This window comes from Ambystoma mexicanum, chromosome 1q (genome assembly GCF_040938575.1).
Source record: "Ambystoma mexicanum isolate Mex_15411 chromosome 1q, UKY_AmexF1_1, whole genome shotgun sequence".
Lineage (NCBI taxonomy): Eukaryota > Metazoa > Chordata > Amphibia > Caudata > Ambystomatidae > Ambystoma > Ambystoma mexicanum.
In genome coordinates, this window is record NC_090922.1 from 239,243,650 (window position 1) to 239,264,196 (window position 20,547).

The following is a 20,547-nucleotide window of genomic DNA, read 5'->3' on the forward strand; positions in this document are numbered from 1 at the left end:
ACCTTTCATCAATAGGCTCGCCAGTCATCCCGTCAAAATTTGCTCTGCACCAACAACATGGATGGAAAAAGACTGATGGGTGAAGGTAAAGTGCGAAGCTTGGTGAGCAGATCTTGTGTATAGGCCCTCACTTTGCTATAGAAGTGCGTGAACGGTCTCGAAAACGCTCAGTCCTTATTGGGACAACATCGAACAAACATTGAGGAAAGAAAATCTGTACTACTAACTCAATTACTATGAGTAACGTAATCTGAAGCATTTCTGTTAGGCAGGCAGACTTGCATCAAGCTACCGGTAGAAGTAAAACCATATATCTCACGTTCTATTACAACTGTGCTGCGATACTATCAAGGAGCACTAGTGAGGGAATGCTTGCAACAGGCCTACCCGTCAGTATGCATTTCTTAAAGTCACAGGCTATTAAGTCAAAAGCTGTGCACCTGCTTGGACACTATTCACAACAGGCAAAAGAAACCGACCTTCTCTTTGAGGCCATTTCAGCATGCACTTAAGAAGTTGGGTTAATAACATGCAGAGTAGTCATTCTACGCACACTATTTGACTCATAAATTTAAAATGCAAACCATGTGCTCCGGATAAAAGAATATGAAGTAGGCGCTATGGCTTTAATAAAATACTCTAAAGTTTATTATCGAACATTTCTAAAGGGAAAATTAAGTGATGAGAGAAAAGCATTTTGTCAGTGCACACCGTCTTCGATGAAAATTTAGAAACAAGTGTGAGACGTGCAGAGGCAGCATATGCTTATGAGAATCCCATTGGCCCTTGGATCCTTGGTGCAGCCAGCAAAGCTTTTATACACGCTAGTAACATCTAGTGATATGATGAAAATGGTCTTCGTTAAGTGCAGTCGGCAGTTGTGTTCAGGTCTGTCAAGTAACAGCCTCCTGCCACTTCGATGCTTTGGGCGTTTTGTGGTCTACCAGGCCCATGAGGTCATGACCAATTCCTTCCACTTCTTCATATACTTAACATTGAGTCAGTTGTTCAAAGAAAGCCCCACAAGGATAAAATACAAACATTCCAATACAAACAACCACAGGTCTTTAATGTGCTTTTCCATGTACATGTATAGGGTCCTGTGCTTAAAGAAGTTGCGTCTGTGCTCCTGTAACAAATACAATAGATTTTATTTTTTCTCTGAAAAAAGAACAAAATCATGCATATTGCGAACAGCGCATGTATATAACATAAGTTGCCCTATATACAGATATACCCAGTCTTTTTTTATTGTTTTGTATTACAATGACACAGATGATAATCACTGAATTCAATTATCTTGGCTAACATGAGCCAAACCAGGAAAGCACATAAGCACAGCATGGTTTGTCGCATTGAGGCGGAGGCAGGGGCAAGGGTAGTTGTGGAAGACTACCATGGGTGAGAAGTGAGTAAAGAGGTGGCAGCAACGGGCACCCGAAGAAGATCCATTCAACTGTGCATTTGCTGGCCTGCAAGTTTCGAGTCTCCTGCTCCATAATCTACACGGGACAATGGAAGTCAGATCAGGAGCATATTTCAAAATACCTTCCTCAAGTTCTGCATGAACATTATGCTGAAAATCTAAAAGTCAAGGGCAGCCAAACCACATCAGGTCAACACTGTCCAACTCATAAGCTTGGCTACAGGGCTTTTTGTATAAAATAAACGTTGGGACTCCAGTCTCACACTGCTGTACTCCCAACACTAGGTTCATAGCCTTCCTTGGCTTTGGGAGAAGGCTGCATCCTCGAGTAAAGGGGCTTTTGGAAGGAAACATTCTGCCGGAGTTCCAGGAGCCTTCTTCAAAATAAGAAGCCAACAACTGGTCAACTGTAAAGGGCACCCTTCCCAAGGATGGATCGAATTGGAGAAAACGGCAAGATTGCGGCAGCATACCCTTGGATGTTAAAGACAAGCATGATACAGAAAAGGGTGTGAATCAGCAGTATCAAAAATAAATTGCCTACATAGACTTATAAGCCTTGTTGACTCATCTTCACTGATGCGCATCACTACTAAAAAGACACCAGGTGACTAGAAGGGATACATTACAAAAAACGAACTATTGATCTAAGGAGAAGCAGGGATAATATACCACACACCAAAGGGGGGCTGCTCGCACAGCTTCCAGCAGAGAGGGGGAGGGACGTGAAAACATGTATCCTGGTCATCAGGTCTTAATCCATCAAGCAGGTACTCTCACACCCCTAATAACGGATCCATTTCCTTAAGGGCCTAATCCACTGATGTGCAAACTATCTCCAGTGGTTACAGGGGAAGCCGGTGCAACATCGCAAGCAGAAAGGCAAGACGTTTGGAGGTAGGGGTATCCAGGTAAAGGTAAAGTGTGTGGGGAGGGATAAGGTTGGGAAGGGAATTACACAAGATGATGGCACAGTTCACATAGCTTGCAAAATCTACTCTGAAAAGATGGCAAAAGCCCCAAAGTTTAACTGAATGGACATTTGATCTGGCTTTGGTTTTAGTAAGGGATGGACCACGCCTCCTTTCTTTTGGGATGAAGGACTAAGTCAATCCCAACCGTCTATGCAGCCATGTAAAATCACGTTCCTGCTTTCCCATTTATTCCTTTGAAATGGACTGCTCAGCTCTAATAAGGAATTTAGCCACTCTTGGTTCCACAGATGGATGTCAAGGCCAGAAAGCAACCACTTAAGCTTGATACTCACTCCCCCGTTCGACGCCCCGCCCAACCATAGGACAGAAAGTAAAAGAAATAATGAAAGGTTTATCTCAAATGACAATCTTAGCTAGCAGTTTGTAATTCTAGCAGAATAAGAGTCCCACTGGTAATAAATAAAATATTGTTGGATAAAGATTTGTCCAACTGAACAGAGAAATAAACAGTGTCAGGCAACAAATTGTGGAGGTGTAGATCAATGCACATGAACAAGTATCGTCCAGAGTTTGAGGGGGCTCCTAGAGACACCTGGAACATCCACGGCCCGATTTCAAATGTTTAAAGCAGCTTCTGATCTGAGCAAATGCAAGTTTACATGTATTGTCTTTCACTGGGTACCACAAGAATCAATGCATGTAGCAGGTGTCCAGGACTAGCTGAAAAAGCACAACGAGACATTATGTAGTCATGGCCTTCCAGGTATTTTAATGTCTAAGCTTTTGCGTTTGGGGGTGAAGCTGTTGAGGATAACATGGAGCCATCGTGTGAAATAAAGGAGTTGAGGAGCTGGGGTTGGGAGGAAGTTTGCACTTACGGTGCTACACTTTCAACAAGCCTTAAACACATTGGTAATAAGTAATCCCTTAACTACCCATCAAGTATTTGGCTAGCAAAGCATAACAAGGACTTTCATAAAGCACCAGATTATGGCAATGATGAAGGATATAAAACGTAGGACGTCAGCCCAGCAGACTGCCGAAAGTCACCAGAGTGCCATTAAAGTGTGAAATGTGGGGTGATTACCACAGAAAGAGATTGAATAAATTCGGAGAAACGAACATACTATACCGATTTCATTATACAATCTAAAATCCAAAATAACAAATCTTGTGTACAGTCTCACTCACTTCAAACATACAAGTTTCCTTGCTCAACCCTTAAAAGCAATGTTAATAGAGCATCAACGTGCCAGCTGTTAAACATGTCTCTGCACCAGCGTCCCACTGGCTCTGCTGGTGGAAGATGCAAGTAACATTTGAACCTTCTGTGACCATGATGTTATGTTCTTGATTAGGACAAGAGACCTTGGGTAATTGTTGAAAATGTGAGATGCTCCAAGATTTGTGAACTGCATGTATGGCATTAAACCCTCACCCCACCCGTCACTGCAACAGATTATTAAAAGTAAGCTTGCCATCCCATGGAACAGCAAAAGGACCAAGTTGAGGGGCCCAGGCCTAACTAGCAGTAAACGGAATAAGCACATTTTCATATACACAAAACAATTACTAGAACCAACAGTCTTATTCACATTTTGTTTAGGAACTATAGCCTTCTTTCACTTTCAAGTTTAATTGCAACTGAGCAACATAATGCAGAGAACGTGCGATTATATGACAGAGTACAAAACTGGGACAACGAGCACAGAAAACATGCAAATTTAATGGCAGTAGACTGTGTGGATAATGACAATAGTGAAACAAATGTATAGGGGTATCCTTGTTTGTACTGTATTAAATCTGAAAATCCAAGATCAGGGAAGGCAGGTTATTCATTGTTTGATCAGGTTTGCTTTGGCACATATGGACCCCTAAAGTTCACTTGTTTGGCACCCTTCAGCCACGAACATTCAAAAGCTCAACTACGCAGGGAGTAAGAGGAAAGAGTTTTAAATAAGGGGTACATTTTGTATTGGTCAATACGTTTTTGGAAGGTTAGCTTCCCGTGATGCAGGTTTCTTTAAAAGGAACACAAATCCAATAAAGAATTCTATACTGGAGAGCAGTTAAACTTGGCAAGGTGAGAGTGCAGCAGCCAATCAATTCACTGGGGGGCAAGGGGGTGTGTAGGGCAGAGGAGGTTTTGGTGAAGGAGGAAAATCATCCAGTGTGATGCAAGAACATGGCCAATCCATCTCTGCTCCCTGCCACAGGCCATCATTGCCATCCATCCGCTTAAACTGAGCAGGGAGTGAACGTGGAATCCTGGACGCATAGCTGCCCTAAATAATTCCCACTGGTTATCACCCAAGAGGATTTCCGGACTGCTTTTCAATTCATTTAGGGCAGCTTTCAGCTAAGCATCCTTTAGCTCTTGGTAATGCGATTTAGAAGAGTCAAAAAACAGTATTTTAAGAGCTTTTCATTGGCATTCAGAACACAAGGTGTACTTTGTTTGCAAAGCTGCACAATACCCGCATGCAAAATGGAATTCCATGGTGTAAATCTATCTACAGAGGCAAAACACGAACTAGAGGCTCACTAAGAGGTAGGATTAATGAACTCCTTCCTGGACAAGATACACAGTTAAATCCCCCCCGCCCCCCTTGCTCCCACATCTCCTCCAATTTTATAGATCATAATGCAATTACACTATTCGCAATGTTTAAAAAATTGTCTACGTTTCCTTTGGGCAATGATCGCGGATGGTAGAACAGGAGACGATGGTGGAGTAAACTGGACCAGATGACAAAACCCCAAGTGATGCTCTCCCACCCTCCAGATTCCCCTTTTGCTTTCAGTGCAGTATTTCTAGTGCACCGATCGAACTTGACATTTTGGCAAGCTTGGCAATGCCTCTTCTCTTTTCGCGCTCCGACAGGGAGGCAGATTTAGTTACAGCAGCCCTTCAAAGAGAATGTACACTCTTTCTTATCTGGCACATTCTCACATCTCTGCAGGAAAAGTCTTTGAATATTAATATATAATATATATTTATATAAAAAAGCATATAAAACTATATAAGCGAACATATGTTGATGTCCTTTTCATCCACCCATCAGTAAGAATCAAAGGTTCTGTATGGGCTCTGCAGCAGATATGCAGAGTTCTCACCATCCGTGGCACCAGGGCAACTGCAAGTGGCCACCCCGTTCATTCGGCACCTCTTGCCCGTTGGTGTGCTTCCCATCCAATTCAGACGAGTCACAGCTGGCGCAGAAGATCAGCACGAGTTTAAGGACCCGTCATACTTGACCCCACGGCTCATTAATGCAAGCTACTCCAAAGTTCTTTCTGGTCATGTAAATCCCTTTTTGCCCTGTGTCGGCTTCTCACTTGGACAGTTTGCTGATGACCCGTATCAATGCAGCATTCTCATCTTTCAGCCTCTGGTTGTCCGCCTTTAGGTCAGACAGCACCTAAAAATAAATAGAGGATGTTAGATCATGACCTTAAAAACCCTATACAACGCTGGAATAAAACAGTGCTTTTTTTGAAACAAATTACTGCTACTTTAAGCCATGGTATAAAACAGTAAGACAGACACAAGTGATCACAGTTCAAGGGTGTTTATTGAATTTAAATTGGGTTTGAAACACACACATACATCTAATCCTAAATCTAAAGATGGCAGCAAGCTACGACGATCAAAAAATAATGCAGTTCTAGTCGTGTGTCAAAATAAAAGGGCATATACTAATAATGTATTGCCAATCCTTACTTCTAAATACAAAGTGTGGGAAACAAGGTTATTCAAAAGAAAAGTGTTCAAGAAATGATATGTCAGGATATTCAAGCCGTTTGCTTCCCCTCCCCATTTTTCAGCATTGGACAAGGCGGCACACTAGAGCTTAGCACACTCTCTGGCTTCTCTAGCACAAGGATGTCGTTCAAAACATCCAAATCATGGTCTTCTGTGCCAAAGTCGCTTTGCCATTCAAACTCTCTTATTTCAGAGGGCCTGAGGCAACCGGATAAAACATTAAAGTTCCTTTCTTCTCAGGATTTTCACTTATAGAACTTCTGGAGTGATTAACTGTTCACCCCGGGTACTCCTGTGCAGGGCTCAGACCCACTTTACCACAAAAACTTCAATTGGTCCCTCTGTGCCGGGCTTGGACTAAATTCATGTACATTTCCAAACGTTCTCTACTTCCATCAAAATCAAAGACTTACGACTGTGCATTGGATTTTGCTTGAACCGTCGCAGGACCACTTGATTCACATTCATTAGTTCTTTTGCAATTGGTCTCCCTCTGCCAGGCTCGGACAAAGACCTTCGATTGAGCATTCACACGGTGCCGGACCACTGTCAAAGGTATTATAGCTTGCTTTAAAGTTCAATCACTCATAAGCAGTTAAACTTCACTTGCGTCTCTTATCACACTCTTTTTAACAATGTTCGTTCCAGCGCTCACCATACAATGTTGCTGCTTGCAACCTTGGCTTCAACACAGACCGGTTTTATATCAGTCTCCCCAACTCACCAGCTGTGTTGATTTCACTGAAGCTGCTTTTTTCTTGGAGCCAAGGACGCTAGCACGATGGCTGGTGATTCTCCCTTCCAAGGTCATTGACGTGGGTGGGCCCCCCGGATATCTCTGAGAGACAATGCAGGATTCTTCAGCCTGGTTTCCTGGTCTTACACTTTCTATTCAAGGTCTCTGGAAAGTAACAGTTCCTTGTCGGAAAGGTCAAGGGAATTTCCCTCCTTGCAATCCCCTTCGGTCTTGCCGCCTTTCCTCTCTTGCTCAGCTGCTGTCTCTAAACTGCAATTTCCTCGTTTACTTGTCCTCGCTCAGTGTGCTCTCGTGCTCCGCCTTTTATCCATGTGGGTAAGTGTAATGAAAGTCAGGTGTGTGTGATGTTCAGTAATTGCCTGACCTCGCTGGACCACTATTGGGACACGTCAGGTATACTGTTCGAGTGATAAGTCTGTTTTCTCTCATAGCGGGCTGTCCGTGAGAAAGTGTGTGTTGTAAAGGGGGGCGAAGGGGTAGAGTTCCTAAATATTCTACCTGGCAGGATGGGGTAAAGGTGTTACAGGAAAGGGGATATTGTGTGTCTCACCATCCGGTGTCCCACCCCCACTCCCTGAAGACCCCCCCCTCTTACCCAGGTGATCCTCCTGCACTGGTCCACCCCCAGGACCTGGATCCAAAAGCGATGGCTGTGTCGTGGCCACCTGTATGACAGATCACCAGAGACTAGTGGGCGAGACACCTTCTGGATTCTCACACTACTCTGTGATCAAACTTTTCATAATGCTCAATATTCACTAAAACATCTGTCCACTGGTCCTCAACTACAGTGATTTGCATGTGCGCAGAGCTCCAGCACCTCTGAACTCAGCACACAGTTTAAAAAGCAATGACATCAAGGGCACCATGCCACACGATTGCCTAAGGTGATTAGCAATTTTATGAGCATTTATAGGCTTGTTCTTGGGAGCATCATATATGCAAAGATAACAATGCTTAATGTCCCCTTCATTCATCCTAGCAGATGGAAATAATGTTCAATATTATAACTTACGCAGCTATGAAGGCAATATTTTTCACTACACAAAACGTACACATTTAATTCAGTCATGGCTCTACAAGCGATTCAGTTTGTAGCGTTGATCTTCAAAAAACAGCAGCTGTCAGGCTGGCACTAAGAAACCATTCTCGATTTCTCATGGGGAAAATGGGGGCCTTTGTTGGGCGAGGGTTCAATATACATCCCTAGGCACCACCAGCTAACAGCTGGGATTGTCAGAATCCTATGTCCATCAGTTTGCGTATTAATGTCTGCGGGACTAGAAACATTCTGGGCAATAAAAGCCAGTGGGCAGGTGAAAAACTGTAGAGTAAGCATTCAAACAACATTACAGCTTATTTTTCTTCTTATGGATGCTAGCTCCACTGCAGATTTTTTAATCTTTGAACGATTACACCAGCAATGCCTTAAAAGTGCAGAGAGGGGCCTCTGTTAAAGGAAAACACCTGCTAACCAAAGAAATGCTGAATTACAGATCTAGTGAATAGGGCCAGCAGCACATCATAATTCAAATGGTTAACATGTCTTGAACAAGAACCCTTCTCAAAGAAGCTGCCATAGCTGCTGAACCCGTAATTAACTGTACCAGCTTCGACCAGGGAAAACCGTTTGCACTGCTCATAAAGCCCACTGTAATAAGTGAAATTAGTTTGTTATCTAGATACAACCATCGCCATACATACATGCGCAAGAAAAGGCTGCCTGACAATCCTGTGCCCTTCTGAACTGAAAATATAATGGAGCAGCTCTTTTGGGATGGCGCTCTGCAACATCTCTTTCTAGGCCTTTGATGGATGCAGTGGAGCGAAAATGATAACTGAATGAATTATCTTTTATAAAAACCAGTAATTATGTTTGGCAGATAACATTTCACGCGAAGTGTCATGTCTTTTGGGAATGCAGTATTGGGACGGTCATCTTACAGACAAACCCACTAACTCATAGAATGTTGTATACAACACTTTTCAGGCCCTAAACGTTAAATTAGAAATATGCACCTGCTTAAATTAAGCAGGCAATAACTATACCAACAATATGTTCTGATCTCATTGAACTGTCACATACGAATCATGTGGATAGCTAAATATAAATCTTATGATGGGCTGCACCACGGTCAGCATAATCAAAGAACCTGGTTCTGGCCTCTTAGAAATGTACAATACTGTCAGATGGAAACCTCTCACTATTGAAACTTGCCCCTCCTTACAAGAGAGAAGGTCAGATGTATGTAGCCTCCTAGCAACTTATGTCAAAAGAGGCAAATTCCTATTACATAACCCTCAAAGTATGAGCTAGCTGACCAACATGTCTGGGTATTTGTTTTAATACTTTGGCTCCAACGAGAAGGCCTAATATTTCTTTTGCCCGATCAGGACATCTAAAAATGCTCAGGAGCCAAGTGTAGACGGTAAATTGCTCATAGCCACATCAAGACTTAGTTAATCACCTATAAGTGCAGATCTAACGGGCATCCGTTAGAGATTCACATATTATAGAATATTCCCACATGTCAGGCTGGGAACCCAGAAACCCTGTTAATTGTTTTTTCATCCACAGTGTCTGGGGCAGCAAGCTACTGTTCCTTCAAGGCCTCACGCACAGCCAGGCCAAAGCGAGAGATCCAGTGCTGCCAGTCTCAAACTGTATATAAAAGCCCAGACTATTAGCAGAGGAGGGAGGCCATATATGAATCTATAAAGGACACCAATACTGGAGGTCTATACTTAAAGTCACTAATTCATCCTCGTTTCTTTTTTTTATAGATGCACATACTTTAGAATTCACTGAAAATGTGCAGTAATGGTAGCAATGCCATGAACAGTAGACACACAAGCTAGTGATGAACCTTTTTCTGTACCTGCGGTATGGGAGGTGGGAGCCCTCTCAATGAAATAGGTTTCTCAGCACTGCCTGGACGACATGTGCATCTTCAGGTGTAGTCGAGTACAAGCACTAATGACGGGTCAACGTTAGGGCAATCCACAAAGCTACCATACAAATATACTGGAGGGGGGTGTTGGCAAGCAAGCTACACGTCGCAGCCTTGCCTCTGGTTGAGTGTGCCGTCACCAGCTAAAGCCAGTTGCTTCCTTGTAGTAAAATGTGATCCAGTCCACAATCCAAAAAGCAATGCTCAGTTATCAAACGGCACAACTCTTGCAATCTCAATAGGATACTTGCAGGCATCTGAACTGGCTAAAAGGTTTAGTCCTGTCCAGGTAAAACGAGAGGCCCCTTTGCGTCCTGTCAGCTGCATTGACTGGCTCCTTACAAGTTACTTACCTGTAACTTTTGTTCTCCAGCATGGGTCTGGCATGGATTCACATGCTCATGAATATTCCCCGTCAGGCTGGGAATCCTCGGTAAAGAAAAAATCAGTTTCAGTTTCTGAACTGTCTATCTACTAATAACCAATCACTGGTCTCTGGGTCATACTGCCCCCATCCAATGACTGCCCTCTACCTAAGCCCCTCCTCTGGCAGCCATCTTCAGATTTGGTAACACGTAAAGTGGCAGTAGGACCAAGAGAAGAGCCGCAGAGGGGTAGGCGGGAGGGTTCGCATGTGAATCCATGCCAGACCCTTGCTGCAGAACAACAGTTACAGGTAAGTAACTTGTTCCTTCTCCAGCATGGGGTCTGGCATGGATTCACATGCTCATGAATATAAGAATACATAGCAGTACACACATGCACAACCACGGGATGTGGCAAAAGGCTCAACATTAAGCATTACATAAACTCAACATTAAGCAACTCTTACCTCCTCACCAGGCCCACCTTCAGGCGAACAGGTTGCGCAGCACTGCTTGGCCGACTCTGGACTCCTCCCTGGAATCCCGGTCGACGCAGTAGAATCTCGTGAAGGTGTGCGTCGACCTCCACGTAGCAGCCCTGCAGATGTCCAGCAGGGGCACACCAGACAAGAATGCTGTAGTAGCAGCGATTACTCTGGTCGAATGGGCTTTTGGACGGCCGGGCAACGGTCGGTTGACCAACCGATGACAGTGCATGATGCAGCCGGAGAGCCATCTGGAAATGGAAGCCTTCGAGAGAGCCTTCCCTTGGTTCACGGGTCCAAAGTTCATAAATACCTGTGATGTCTTCCGATAACTCTTCGTTCGGTCTATGTAGAACTTAAGCGCTCTAGCTACATCCAGCGAGTGAAAAGTCCTCTCGGCCAGCGACGAAGGCGACAGAAAGAAAACTGGCAACACCAAGGGCTCGTTAAGATGGAAGTCCGACGGCACCATGGGCATGAAAGAGGGGTGCATCCTCAGCACCACTCTCGTATCGTGAAAAGTCAAGTATGGAGGCTTGCAGGATAGGGCCTGAAGCTCTCCCACGCGTCGTGCGGAGGTGATGGCAACAAGGAACGCTGTCTTTCACGACAGGAACTTCAACAGAGCCGAATGCAAAGACTCAAATGGTGGTCCCATGAGCCTGGTCAGCACCACGTTGAGCTCCCACGCCGGGGCTGGAGCCTTCACCGGCGGGAACGATCGGAACAGTCCCTTCATAAATTCTTTCAGCAGACGATGAGACCACAAGGACGGCCGTCCTGCAGTTCTGGTGTATCGGGAGATCGCTGCCAGATGTATCTTGATGGAAGCGTGAGCTAGTCCAGCTTTGGCCAGCGACAGTAGGTATGGTAGCACTTGAGGTGCCGTAATCGTTAGTGGGTTGATCTTCTGGCACGGCACCAGACAGAGAACCTCTTCCACTTATGTCCGTAGCACTTGAGAGTTGAGGACGCCCTGGCCTTTGCAAGAACCTCTCTGCAGTCAGCCGGGATATCGTACCCTCCAAACTCTAGTGCTGCAGGAGCCAGGCATGCAAGTTCAGCGACTCCGGGTCATGATGAAGAATGGCGCCTCCCTCTCTGGAGAGAAGATCTGCGTCCGTCGACAGCTTGACTGGTGGGGACGCTGCGAGGTCCATAAGGTCCAGGAACCAGATCTGTCTTGGCCACGCCGGTGCGACGAGGATCATCCTGCAGTGGGACCTCTTGAGCTGGCTGTTGTCGAAGCGGCAACGGAGGAAACGCTTACAGGAACAGGCTGTCCCAGGGGAACGAGAAAGCATTGCCCATGCTCCTCGGCTGGGGGAACTTGCTGGCGAACCTCTGGCACTGGAGTTCGTTGCCGTCGCAAACAGGTCGATCTGGGGTTTGCCCTATCGTTAGCAGAGCCGATCCACTTGATCCTGGCGTAGTTCCCACTCGTGGCACAAGCGCAGCTCTCTGCTGAGTGAGTCGGCAATGGTGTTTTTTATTCCTGGCAGATGGAAGGGAACCAGAAACATCCCCTGGGTGACGGCCCTGTGCCACAGATCCTGGGCCTCCTTGGATAGGGCTGGGGATCTGGTGCCTCCCTGCTTCCGGATGTAGAACATCGTGGTGGTGTTGTCGGTGAAGATCCTCACGACCTTGCCCTTGAGGGATAGGAGGAACGACTTGAGCGCCCAGAACAAGGCGCGGAGCTCCAAGATGTTGATGTGGAGAGACCTCTCCTCCGGGAGCCAAAGTCCTCTTGCGTGGAGATCTCCGGTGTGTGTACCCCATCCCTCCAGGGAGGCATCCGTCGTCACTGTCTCCTGATGTGCTGGGGTCTGGAAGTCCGTGCCCGCCGTGAGGTGTTCACGGGTGCCCCACCTCTGAATCGCCCGATGGAAAATCTCATTGAACGGGATCTTGTCTTCGAAGCTGCCCGCCGCTTGCATCCAGCGGGCGTCGTGGAACTCCTGTAGAGGACGCATCAGTAGCCTGCACAGACGCACTAGAATGATGCATAAGGACATCATACCGAGGAGGGACTTGATGGATCTCACCCTGGCCACGTCCGTGGCTAGCAGGCGCTGCACCTTGCCCAAGATGGCCTTCGTCCTTTTCTCCGACGGAGATGCCAATCGTTGCACTGTATCGAGCTTCACTCCCAGAAACAGTGCCACCTGCGATGGAACCAAATGGGATTTCGGGCAGTTGGAGAAACCTAGCTCCGTGAGTAAGCGGACGGGGTCCGCTGTGTGCTCAACGGCGAGTTCTTTTGTCCTTTCACAGATGAGCCAGTCGTCCAGGTAGGGGTAGACGTGGATCCCCTGCAGGCACAGCCACGCCGCCACTGGTGCTAGGCACTTGGTGAACACCTTGGTTGCCGACTTCAATCCGAATGGCAGAGCTCTGAATTGGTAGTGGCGTCCTTGGACTACGAATCTGAGGAACTTTCTGTGTCCTTTTAGGATGGGGATGTGGAAGTAAGCATCCTCCAAGTCCAACGACAATAGGAAGTCGGCCTCCAGCAGCTGTCCCAGCACGTGCTGGAGAGTGACCCTCCTGAACTTCTGTGCCTTGATGTACTTGTTCAACCGACGTAGGTCCAGGATGGGGCGCCAACCGCCTGTCTTCTTTCTGACGAGGAAGTATCTTGAGTATACTCCAGAGCCCCAGAGCCTCCTGGGGACAAGCTCGATGGCAACCTTCTTGAGCATCGCCTTTACCTCCAACAGCAGTTGAGGGACGTGATTGTCTTTCCTGGCTACGGGAGGAATGCAGGGACACTTTTGGAAATCTAGAGTGTGCCTGTGGGCTAGGGCACCCAAGACCCAAAGGTCGGTGGAGATGGACTCCCACAAGCTGACGAACTTCGCCAGCCGGCCTCCCACCGGAGTTCTTCGGTGGGGGCCCGATTCTACGGCCGGTGCAATCTGGCTTGGTGGCGGCCTTGCCGCCTTGGCCTCCTTGGCGACGACGCCGAGATCCTCCTTGCTTGCCACGACCTCTGTAAGCCTCCTGGGATGAGGAGCGGGCCGCCTGGCGGTACGTAGAGGAGCCACCGGCTGATTCCCTTGGAGGCCCCATGTCTGCCTCCGGTGCTCCGAAAGGGCCGTCGTTGCTGAAGGACTCCCAGGACTCGGGCCGTCTCTGTGTCGGCCTTGATGGCCTGCAGTGACTCATCCACCGTTTTCCCAAAGAGGTTGTTGCCGTCGAACGGCATGTCCAAAACCCTGGTCTGCACATCCTGATGGAAGTCTGTCGCCTTGAGCCAGCCACGTCGTCTAAGGAAAACACTGTTGCCTAACTGGCGAAACCCGGTGTCGGCAATGTCCGTTGCCACCTTTATGGCGTGGTCCGACGCCACCTCACCTTCCTGCAGAATCTCCAGGGCCTCTGCCCTCTTGTCCTCTGGTAGGAAGTCCAGTAGGGGAGCTATCTTGTACCATAGTTCCCTGTCATAACGGGCCACAATCGCTAAGGCGTTGGCCGCCTTAATTGTCGCTGCCGCCGACGAGATGACCCGTCACCCCATGGCGTCCAATTTCTTACCCTCGCAGTCAGGTGGGGAAGTAGCGGTTGAGGCTGTCGCCCCTGCTGCCTTCTTCTTGGCTGCCGCTGAGACGACCAAATCCGGCGTAGGTTGAGCCCTGAGGCACAAAGGGGCGGCGTCGGGGACCCGGTACTACTTCTCGTACCTGTCCCTCTTGGCAGGCGTCGTGGACGGGTTCTTCAGGATCGCAAGTCCCTCGTCCCAGATATCATCGAGTAACGGTACCGCGAGGACCGTCTTTCTCTTGGCCTCTCGCCATTGATAGAGGAAAACCCTCCTTCTGTTCCTCAGGGCAGAGCTGGATGCCCTGGCGATCATGGCGTGAAAGGAGCCAATTTCGTCGGGCGGGGAAGCCATAGGGAGTGGTGATGGAAGGTCCGTCCCGTCGTCACCACCGTCGTCATCTGTCCCCGTCATTGTATCCGTCGCCGTGTCATCCTGGGGTCCGGTGAGGGGGGATGAGGGCTCCACAGGTCGTGGGGGCATGAAGGGCGGGGACGGATGGACTCTCCTCCGCTTGTTCGGAGGGCTTCCGACGGGCCCGGTTCTGGATCGTCCACAGGAGTTCGTGGTAATCTCGTCCATCTCTGTGCATAAGGTTTGGATTGCAATCAAAATGGCCACCGAGTTGTCCTGAGGCTCGGGAAATGGCTGCGACGGGAAGGAATGTTGCTCCTCCACTGGGGCCTCGTCGGCGCCACTGTCGCTTTCTTCGACCACCTCTTTGGGATCCCTCCTGTGGGATCGTACCTTCTCGAACCTCTCGTTGAGGTTCTTCACGGTTTCCACCAGCTCCTCCTCAGTGGCTGAATCCGTGTCCGTGATGGCCACCGCTCCCCCGCTCTTTTTTCACGGGGGTCTTGTCGATGGGCTGGAAATGGGATTCCCTCCGCGGTGGCAGGGAAACTCTGGGCCCCGAGGTCGCCTCGACTGGTGGAGCCTCGACAGGCTTCGCTAGTGTCGCCACGACTCCCTCGATAGAGGCCTTAGCCGGGTGAATCAAGGCCTTCACCACCTTGGGCGCGCTTGAGGCATTCACCTTGGGGGGAGGGTCACCGCCTTGCTCCCCCTCGGCTGAATCCTTCGAGATCGACCGGGGCCTCTCCAGAAGCTTACCCGAGTTCTCAGATTTCCTCTTCCCCCGAACCAGAGCGTTGGCTCATGTTTGATGGTGCCGGGGAAGGCGGGCCCTGCCTGGCAGCCGAAGAGCCCGACCGTTCGGCGCTCCCGGTGCCCGCGGACTCGCGGTGCTTAGCATTCTGTTGGGCCCCTGCCGCCGGGGTGCCCTCAAAGGACTTAGAAGGACTTAGAAGACTGCTCGGACCTTTTCTTCTCACCTGCTGGGCCCTTTTCCAGCCAGCTGGCGAGGCGGGTAGGATGATCCCTCATGGTCCATTCCGATAGGTTCTTGCAGAACGCACAGTCCTTCTCCACGTGCGTCTTGTCCTCATGAAGGCAGTAGAGATCTCGAATGCTCGTCCTCCTTGAAAACATTCTGTAAACCGCATCCAAGGCAGTTCCTGAACAGCTTGGATCCGGGCGTCGAGCTTCTCTTGTCCTGGGCCATGTCCATGGTAGGCCTCAAATCTTCTGGAATACTCCAAGAAGCGTAACTCGATGAAAACTTCACCCTTGAGGGGCGTAGAAAATTCCGAAACGGGTCCCCGTTGATCGGAAGTAAAACGGTGGCGCTTGAGGCTCGATTTAACCGAAAAATTAGAAAATCTCTTTGAAAAAAGCACGAAAACGCAGTAAAAGCTCGAGAGCTATAGCACGAGGACTCCCAACACTTGAACGTGCGGTAAAAATCTGAAGATGGCTGCCAGAGGAGGGGCTTAGGTAGAGGGAAGTCATTGGCTGGGGGCAGTATGACCCAGAGACCAGTGATTGGTTATTAGTAGAAAGACAGTTCAGAAACGAAACTGAAACTGATTTTTTCTTTACCGAGGATTCCCAGCCTGACGACGGGGAATATTCATGAGCATGTGAATCCATGCCAGACCCCATGCTGGAGAATGATTCTCCATTTCAAGTGCATGTTTGACAGTACATTTGGGACAAAGCACAGGTTCATGCTGAACCCCACCATGCCACTGTACCAGTATGGCCTCCACGGGACACCCTCCGTGCTGATGGAATGGCAGGAATGAGGGCCTCCTTCCCTAACAAGAACGAAGAACTGCATCGGCTGAACCGGAGATCAACTCAGCTTAAACAGCCACATGTTCAGATCCTGTGAAAACACAGATCAGCTGCTTGCTGAAGCTTAGGGTGCTAAGGAGCGCTGTTTGGCTGGATTTAACTGTCAAAGGGAAACATGGTTTACCTTTGATCGGTGTGCAGTACCACAGCGTGTTAGGTAAAGATTTGGTGTAGTACCCTTGGGGTGCACTACAATAACCTTAGCCTCCTGGCAATAGGGACTCAACCTTTGGTATAAGTCTGAACTACACAGGTTGGTAGTGTGGCCTAGCAGCCATGCTTATCTCAAGAGGGGTCAACGTGAGCAGTAATGTAGTTACAGAGAGATTCACAGTGACAAGTATTCAAAGAAACCCTGATACTCAAGGTTTCTTGATAAAACCATTATTCATTTATTTACCAGTCATTTAAACAAGCCTTCTTCAGAAGGAACAATATAAAAGCAACACTCAAATACACTTCAGAAATCCACACTCTTAGGTTTCTCAGATTCAGTAACTTCCCATTGGGGATGACTCGCAGACAATTCCTACACCCTCAGGTGACATAAATAACTAGATACTTGTGGTCATTAATATAGAACGGTTACATCTAGAGTATGCAGTGTGTGTAAAAAAAAAGGTTAAACAGAATAAACAAGAGATCTCAAATATTTCTTTAAGCAGGCAAATACTTTTGAACCCCCCAATGCAGAGTAAATGAACCCCTTCCTGGAAGGATAGGTGCAACACAAAACAGGGGAGAGAAGAGTCATTCAGGGAACGAGGCAAAGCCAACGTCAATGGTCAAAAGTCAATGTAACTTAAGCACTTCTTGAAGGTGAGTAAAAAGTATTTGCACAATGTTTTTAGAAGTCTTTGATGAAGAAAGAATAATCAAATATAGGGCCACAAGACAGGAGACTTGTGACGTAGAAGAGCAAGCAAATCTACAGCGAGAGGTAAGTTCTCTCAGACTTTACAGTGCCTTTGGTTTGAAGAAAAGATGCAGCTGATGACCTCTGTTCCTGTGCAGCTCTGCAGATCCTGTTCCTGGGCCTCAGTCATGGGGACAAGAGGGAGGACTTCTGGAGACTCCTGCACCACAACGGAGCGGTCACCACCGCAACCGGCAAACTTTCATATCAGTGGCACTTCAGTGTTTCAGCTTCTCGTGACTACCGCAAATAGCAACACTGCGGTTCTTGGCTGTTGAGGTGGACTCTCCTTGCTTCTGGGGTCCCGCACTCGGTTGGAGGCAGCTCAGGCTCGGTCAGTCCTGCTTCCTGAGAGTCCGGAGGATTTTCCAGGAGCTCTTGGCCAACTTAAAAGCAACGCACACAAACTGGTGTTCCTCTCCCTGGCTATACGGTTTCCAGCAGAACTCTAGAAATTTCAACCAGCTCCGAGATGGATTTCCAGGTGGCTTACTTTGGAGGCGATTGGTGCCACCAACTCAAGGGGAGAAGTAGTCTTTGCAGAGATTCTCTGTCGAGGCGAACCTGGAGTTTGAGCACAGCAGCAGGGCTTCACCGGGCAAACCAACAATCCAGGAGTTGCAGCAGGCGCCTTCTTCAGATTCCTTTGTCCAGTGGTTGTCTCTGCCTTCTAGCCAAAAAGCCTCGCCTTTTATGCAGGTTTCTCCCATTCATTCCAGCCTATCTGTCTATCACCCAGCAGGGTGGCTGTCCTTGCCGGACAGCCAGCCAGCCAGCCAATCACAGCATGCATTCAGGTCTCCTAGGAAACTAAGCACAGGGAGTTTCGGGCACCTCCCTCACTTCCTACCCCCACCAGACACTCTGGAGCCAGAGGCGAGTTCCACTCGTGAAGCCCACCAAAGACAAAATGAACTAACATGGTTTGGCGCGCAGAGTAAATCTCAAGGAGGACCAAAACAACAAGAAATGACGAAAAAAGACGACTAGGGACATTTTGACAAAAATGGCACCCATGGGTGCTTTACTGCAGCTGCGAATGCAGCCCGCGGTAACGACACGATACGGTAGTAAAAAGTAGCCACTGCCACCAGCCATTAATTGTGTAAAGAGTAACATAAAACATGTTACATGAGACGCTAGACAAAGGGGCTACTAAGTAACCCCTCCAGCACCCTATTGTAAGATTGTGTGTGCTGGGTCTAGAAAGTTACAATGTACAGTAAAGTCAATTTCACTTTACTGCTCGCAGAAACAGTAGTTAATCCAATAGTAAGGTATTTAAACCTTAGGAAATCTGAAAGACTTCCCTATGTCAAAGCACTAAAGGTGATGTGCGACACAATGCAAAAATATGCCTATGGAGTTTGTCAGACTTTAAAAACCAAAAGAAACTGTTTGAATCAAAAGAAAAATACAAGAGAGTGGGAAAAAGGTCTCACTCTCTCCAGATAAAAAATTAAAAAGTCCTGGAGTTCAGCAACAGTGCTGGAGGTCTCTAAGGTAGAGAGGAATTAGCACATTTCACAGAATTCTCCCAAACACAAAAGGTACTGTAAAGTCTAAGAGAACTTACCTCTTGTTGTAGAGTTGCTTGCATCTTCTACCCTCACCAACGGCTTGTGGCCCCTACATTGATTCTTCTTTTTCTTCAAAGACTTTTAAAACATTGTGCAAAGACCTTTTACTTAATGTGATCATTGGGAGTCCATTTTGTAATTGCCTGCCATTTTCTTTTCTGTAACGCTTTGCATATATATTCTGTGCTTAAGATCCACACACGGTGCGAGACCACAGCTTGAACTCCGAATGCTAACGTAGACAGGAATGTGAAACTCTGCAGAAATACATTGTTTCTCTTATTTGGTAAATCCTTGAAGTTGTGTAAAAGCCGTGACTAATCAGCAGCCCAGGTGAGAGCCTGTCTTGAAGGCGCTGTTGGAAAAGGCAGTTATAAATGAGAATTATATACAACTAACAGTGCTCCTTCACAAAGGATGGTATTTTCTCTGCTTCAGAACTGTCCGACCCTTAGCCCATGAGCGCAGCGAACAGATAACGTTAGTTGGAATGTCTCCCTGCTAGAACATGATATGCTTCCCTGTGCTGATGCCCAGTGTGCCCCATAACAGAAACATGCAGCCTCGGCTAGAAATACTAAATGTTTAGAGTGAATGAAGTTATGTCCATAACTGTCAATTACCGAACCCTAGCTTGTATGTCACGTATAGGGGCGGACCGAATAATGCTGAAGAATGATGATGATATATTATGTATATATTACTGCTTCACCGCTGTTCGCTCGCCCTCCTCTCGCGGTGTCTGAACACACGTAGTGAGGCGTTGAGACCCGGTCAGCTGACTGAGATACTCTGAAAATAAACCAGACTTGTTTGGGAAATGAACCTCACGACTAGCAGGTCATTAGTACATGGTTATTGTGCCTTTATTTCATATATGGTCTTACAAAAAAGTCCTTCAACAGATTAAAAAAATATATGTTGTCTTTTTATATTATTTGTAAAATTGTTAAGCATCTGATCATTCAGTTACACATCATACAAAGTGTGAATTTATTGTATGAATAATGGCACTATTTTGAATGTGAAAACATTGTGTTTTGTTTAATGCACCTTATGAATTCACTATTAAATACTGTACATATATTTGTTTTACACCAAAAAAAGCTTTAGCATTTTCTTTGCTACCAAAGTGTGCACAGAGCCACAGCTCCACTGATGTAGGGGAGCTCTTCGCTTATCTAGTATATAACACGATCTTGTGGCTCAAGATCAGCCTCTGTTGCACCTAAATATTCTATAAATAATTGAAGATTGGATTAATCTCTTGAGAAACGCAGTACAATTAGTTACCTCGAGTGCCCCCCTACACAACTATTTGTTTCATCAACGCTGAAAAGTATTTCCCTGCAAATCACATTGTTGTTGTGATTTAACCTTTTTATTCCTACAACAGAACATTTTCTGAGTTGCTATAACAAGTGATTTTACTTTCAACTGTGTTCATGAATTGTAGAATTCTTTACTTATGGCTTACTCAGCTGATTTTGCATTTGTTTTTCATTGTGTTGATTAGTTAAAACAGTACTTACTTATCTGAATGTAACTTTACCTTGTGTATAATATCCTGAAGAAACTGGGTAGGTCGAGCTTTAATGCATGGGCTCCACATATTTGGAATCT

General features: G+C 47.0%; 1 protein-coding gene across 1 annotated transcript in view; it reads right to left on the bottom strand.

Moving 5' to 3' along the window:
- Positions 1-1,042: 1,042 nt before the first annotated feature.
- The window catches only part of PPP1R12C (protein phosphatase 1 regulatory subunit 12C), a 1,339,157-nt gene continuing 1,319,652 nt past the window's right edge, over positions 1,043-20,547 (bottom strand). Inside the window, exon 22 of the mRNA XM_069638043.1 lies at positions 1,043-5,783. Coding sequence (XP_069494144.1) covers positions 5,697-5,783 — 87 coding nt within the window. The 3' untranslated portion in view covers positions 1,043-5,696. The remainder of the gene's footprint in view (positions 5,784-20,547) is intronic.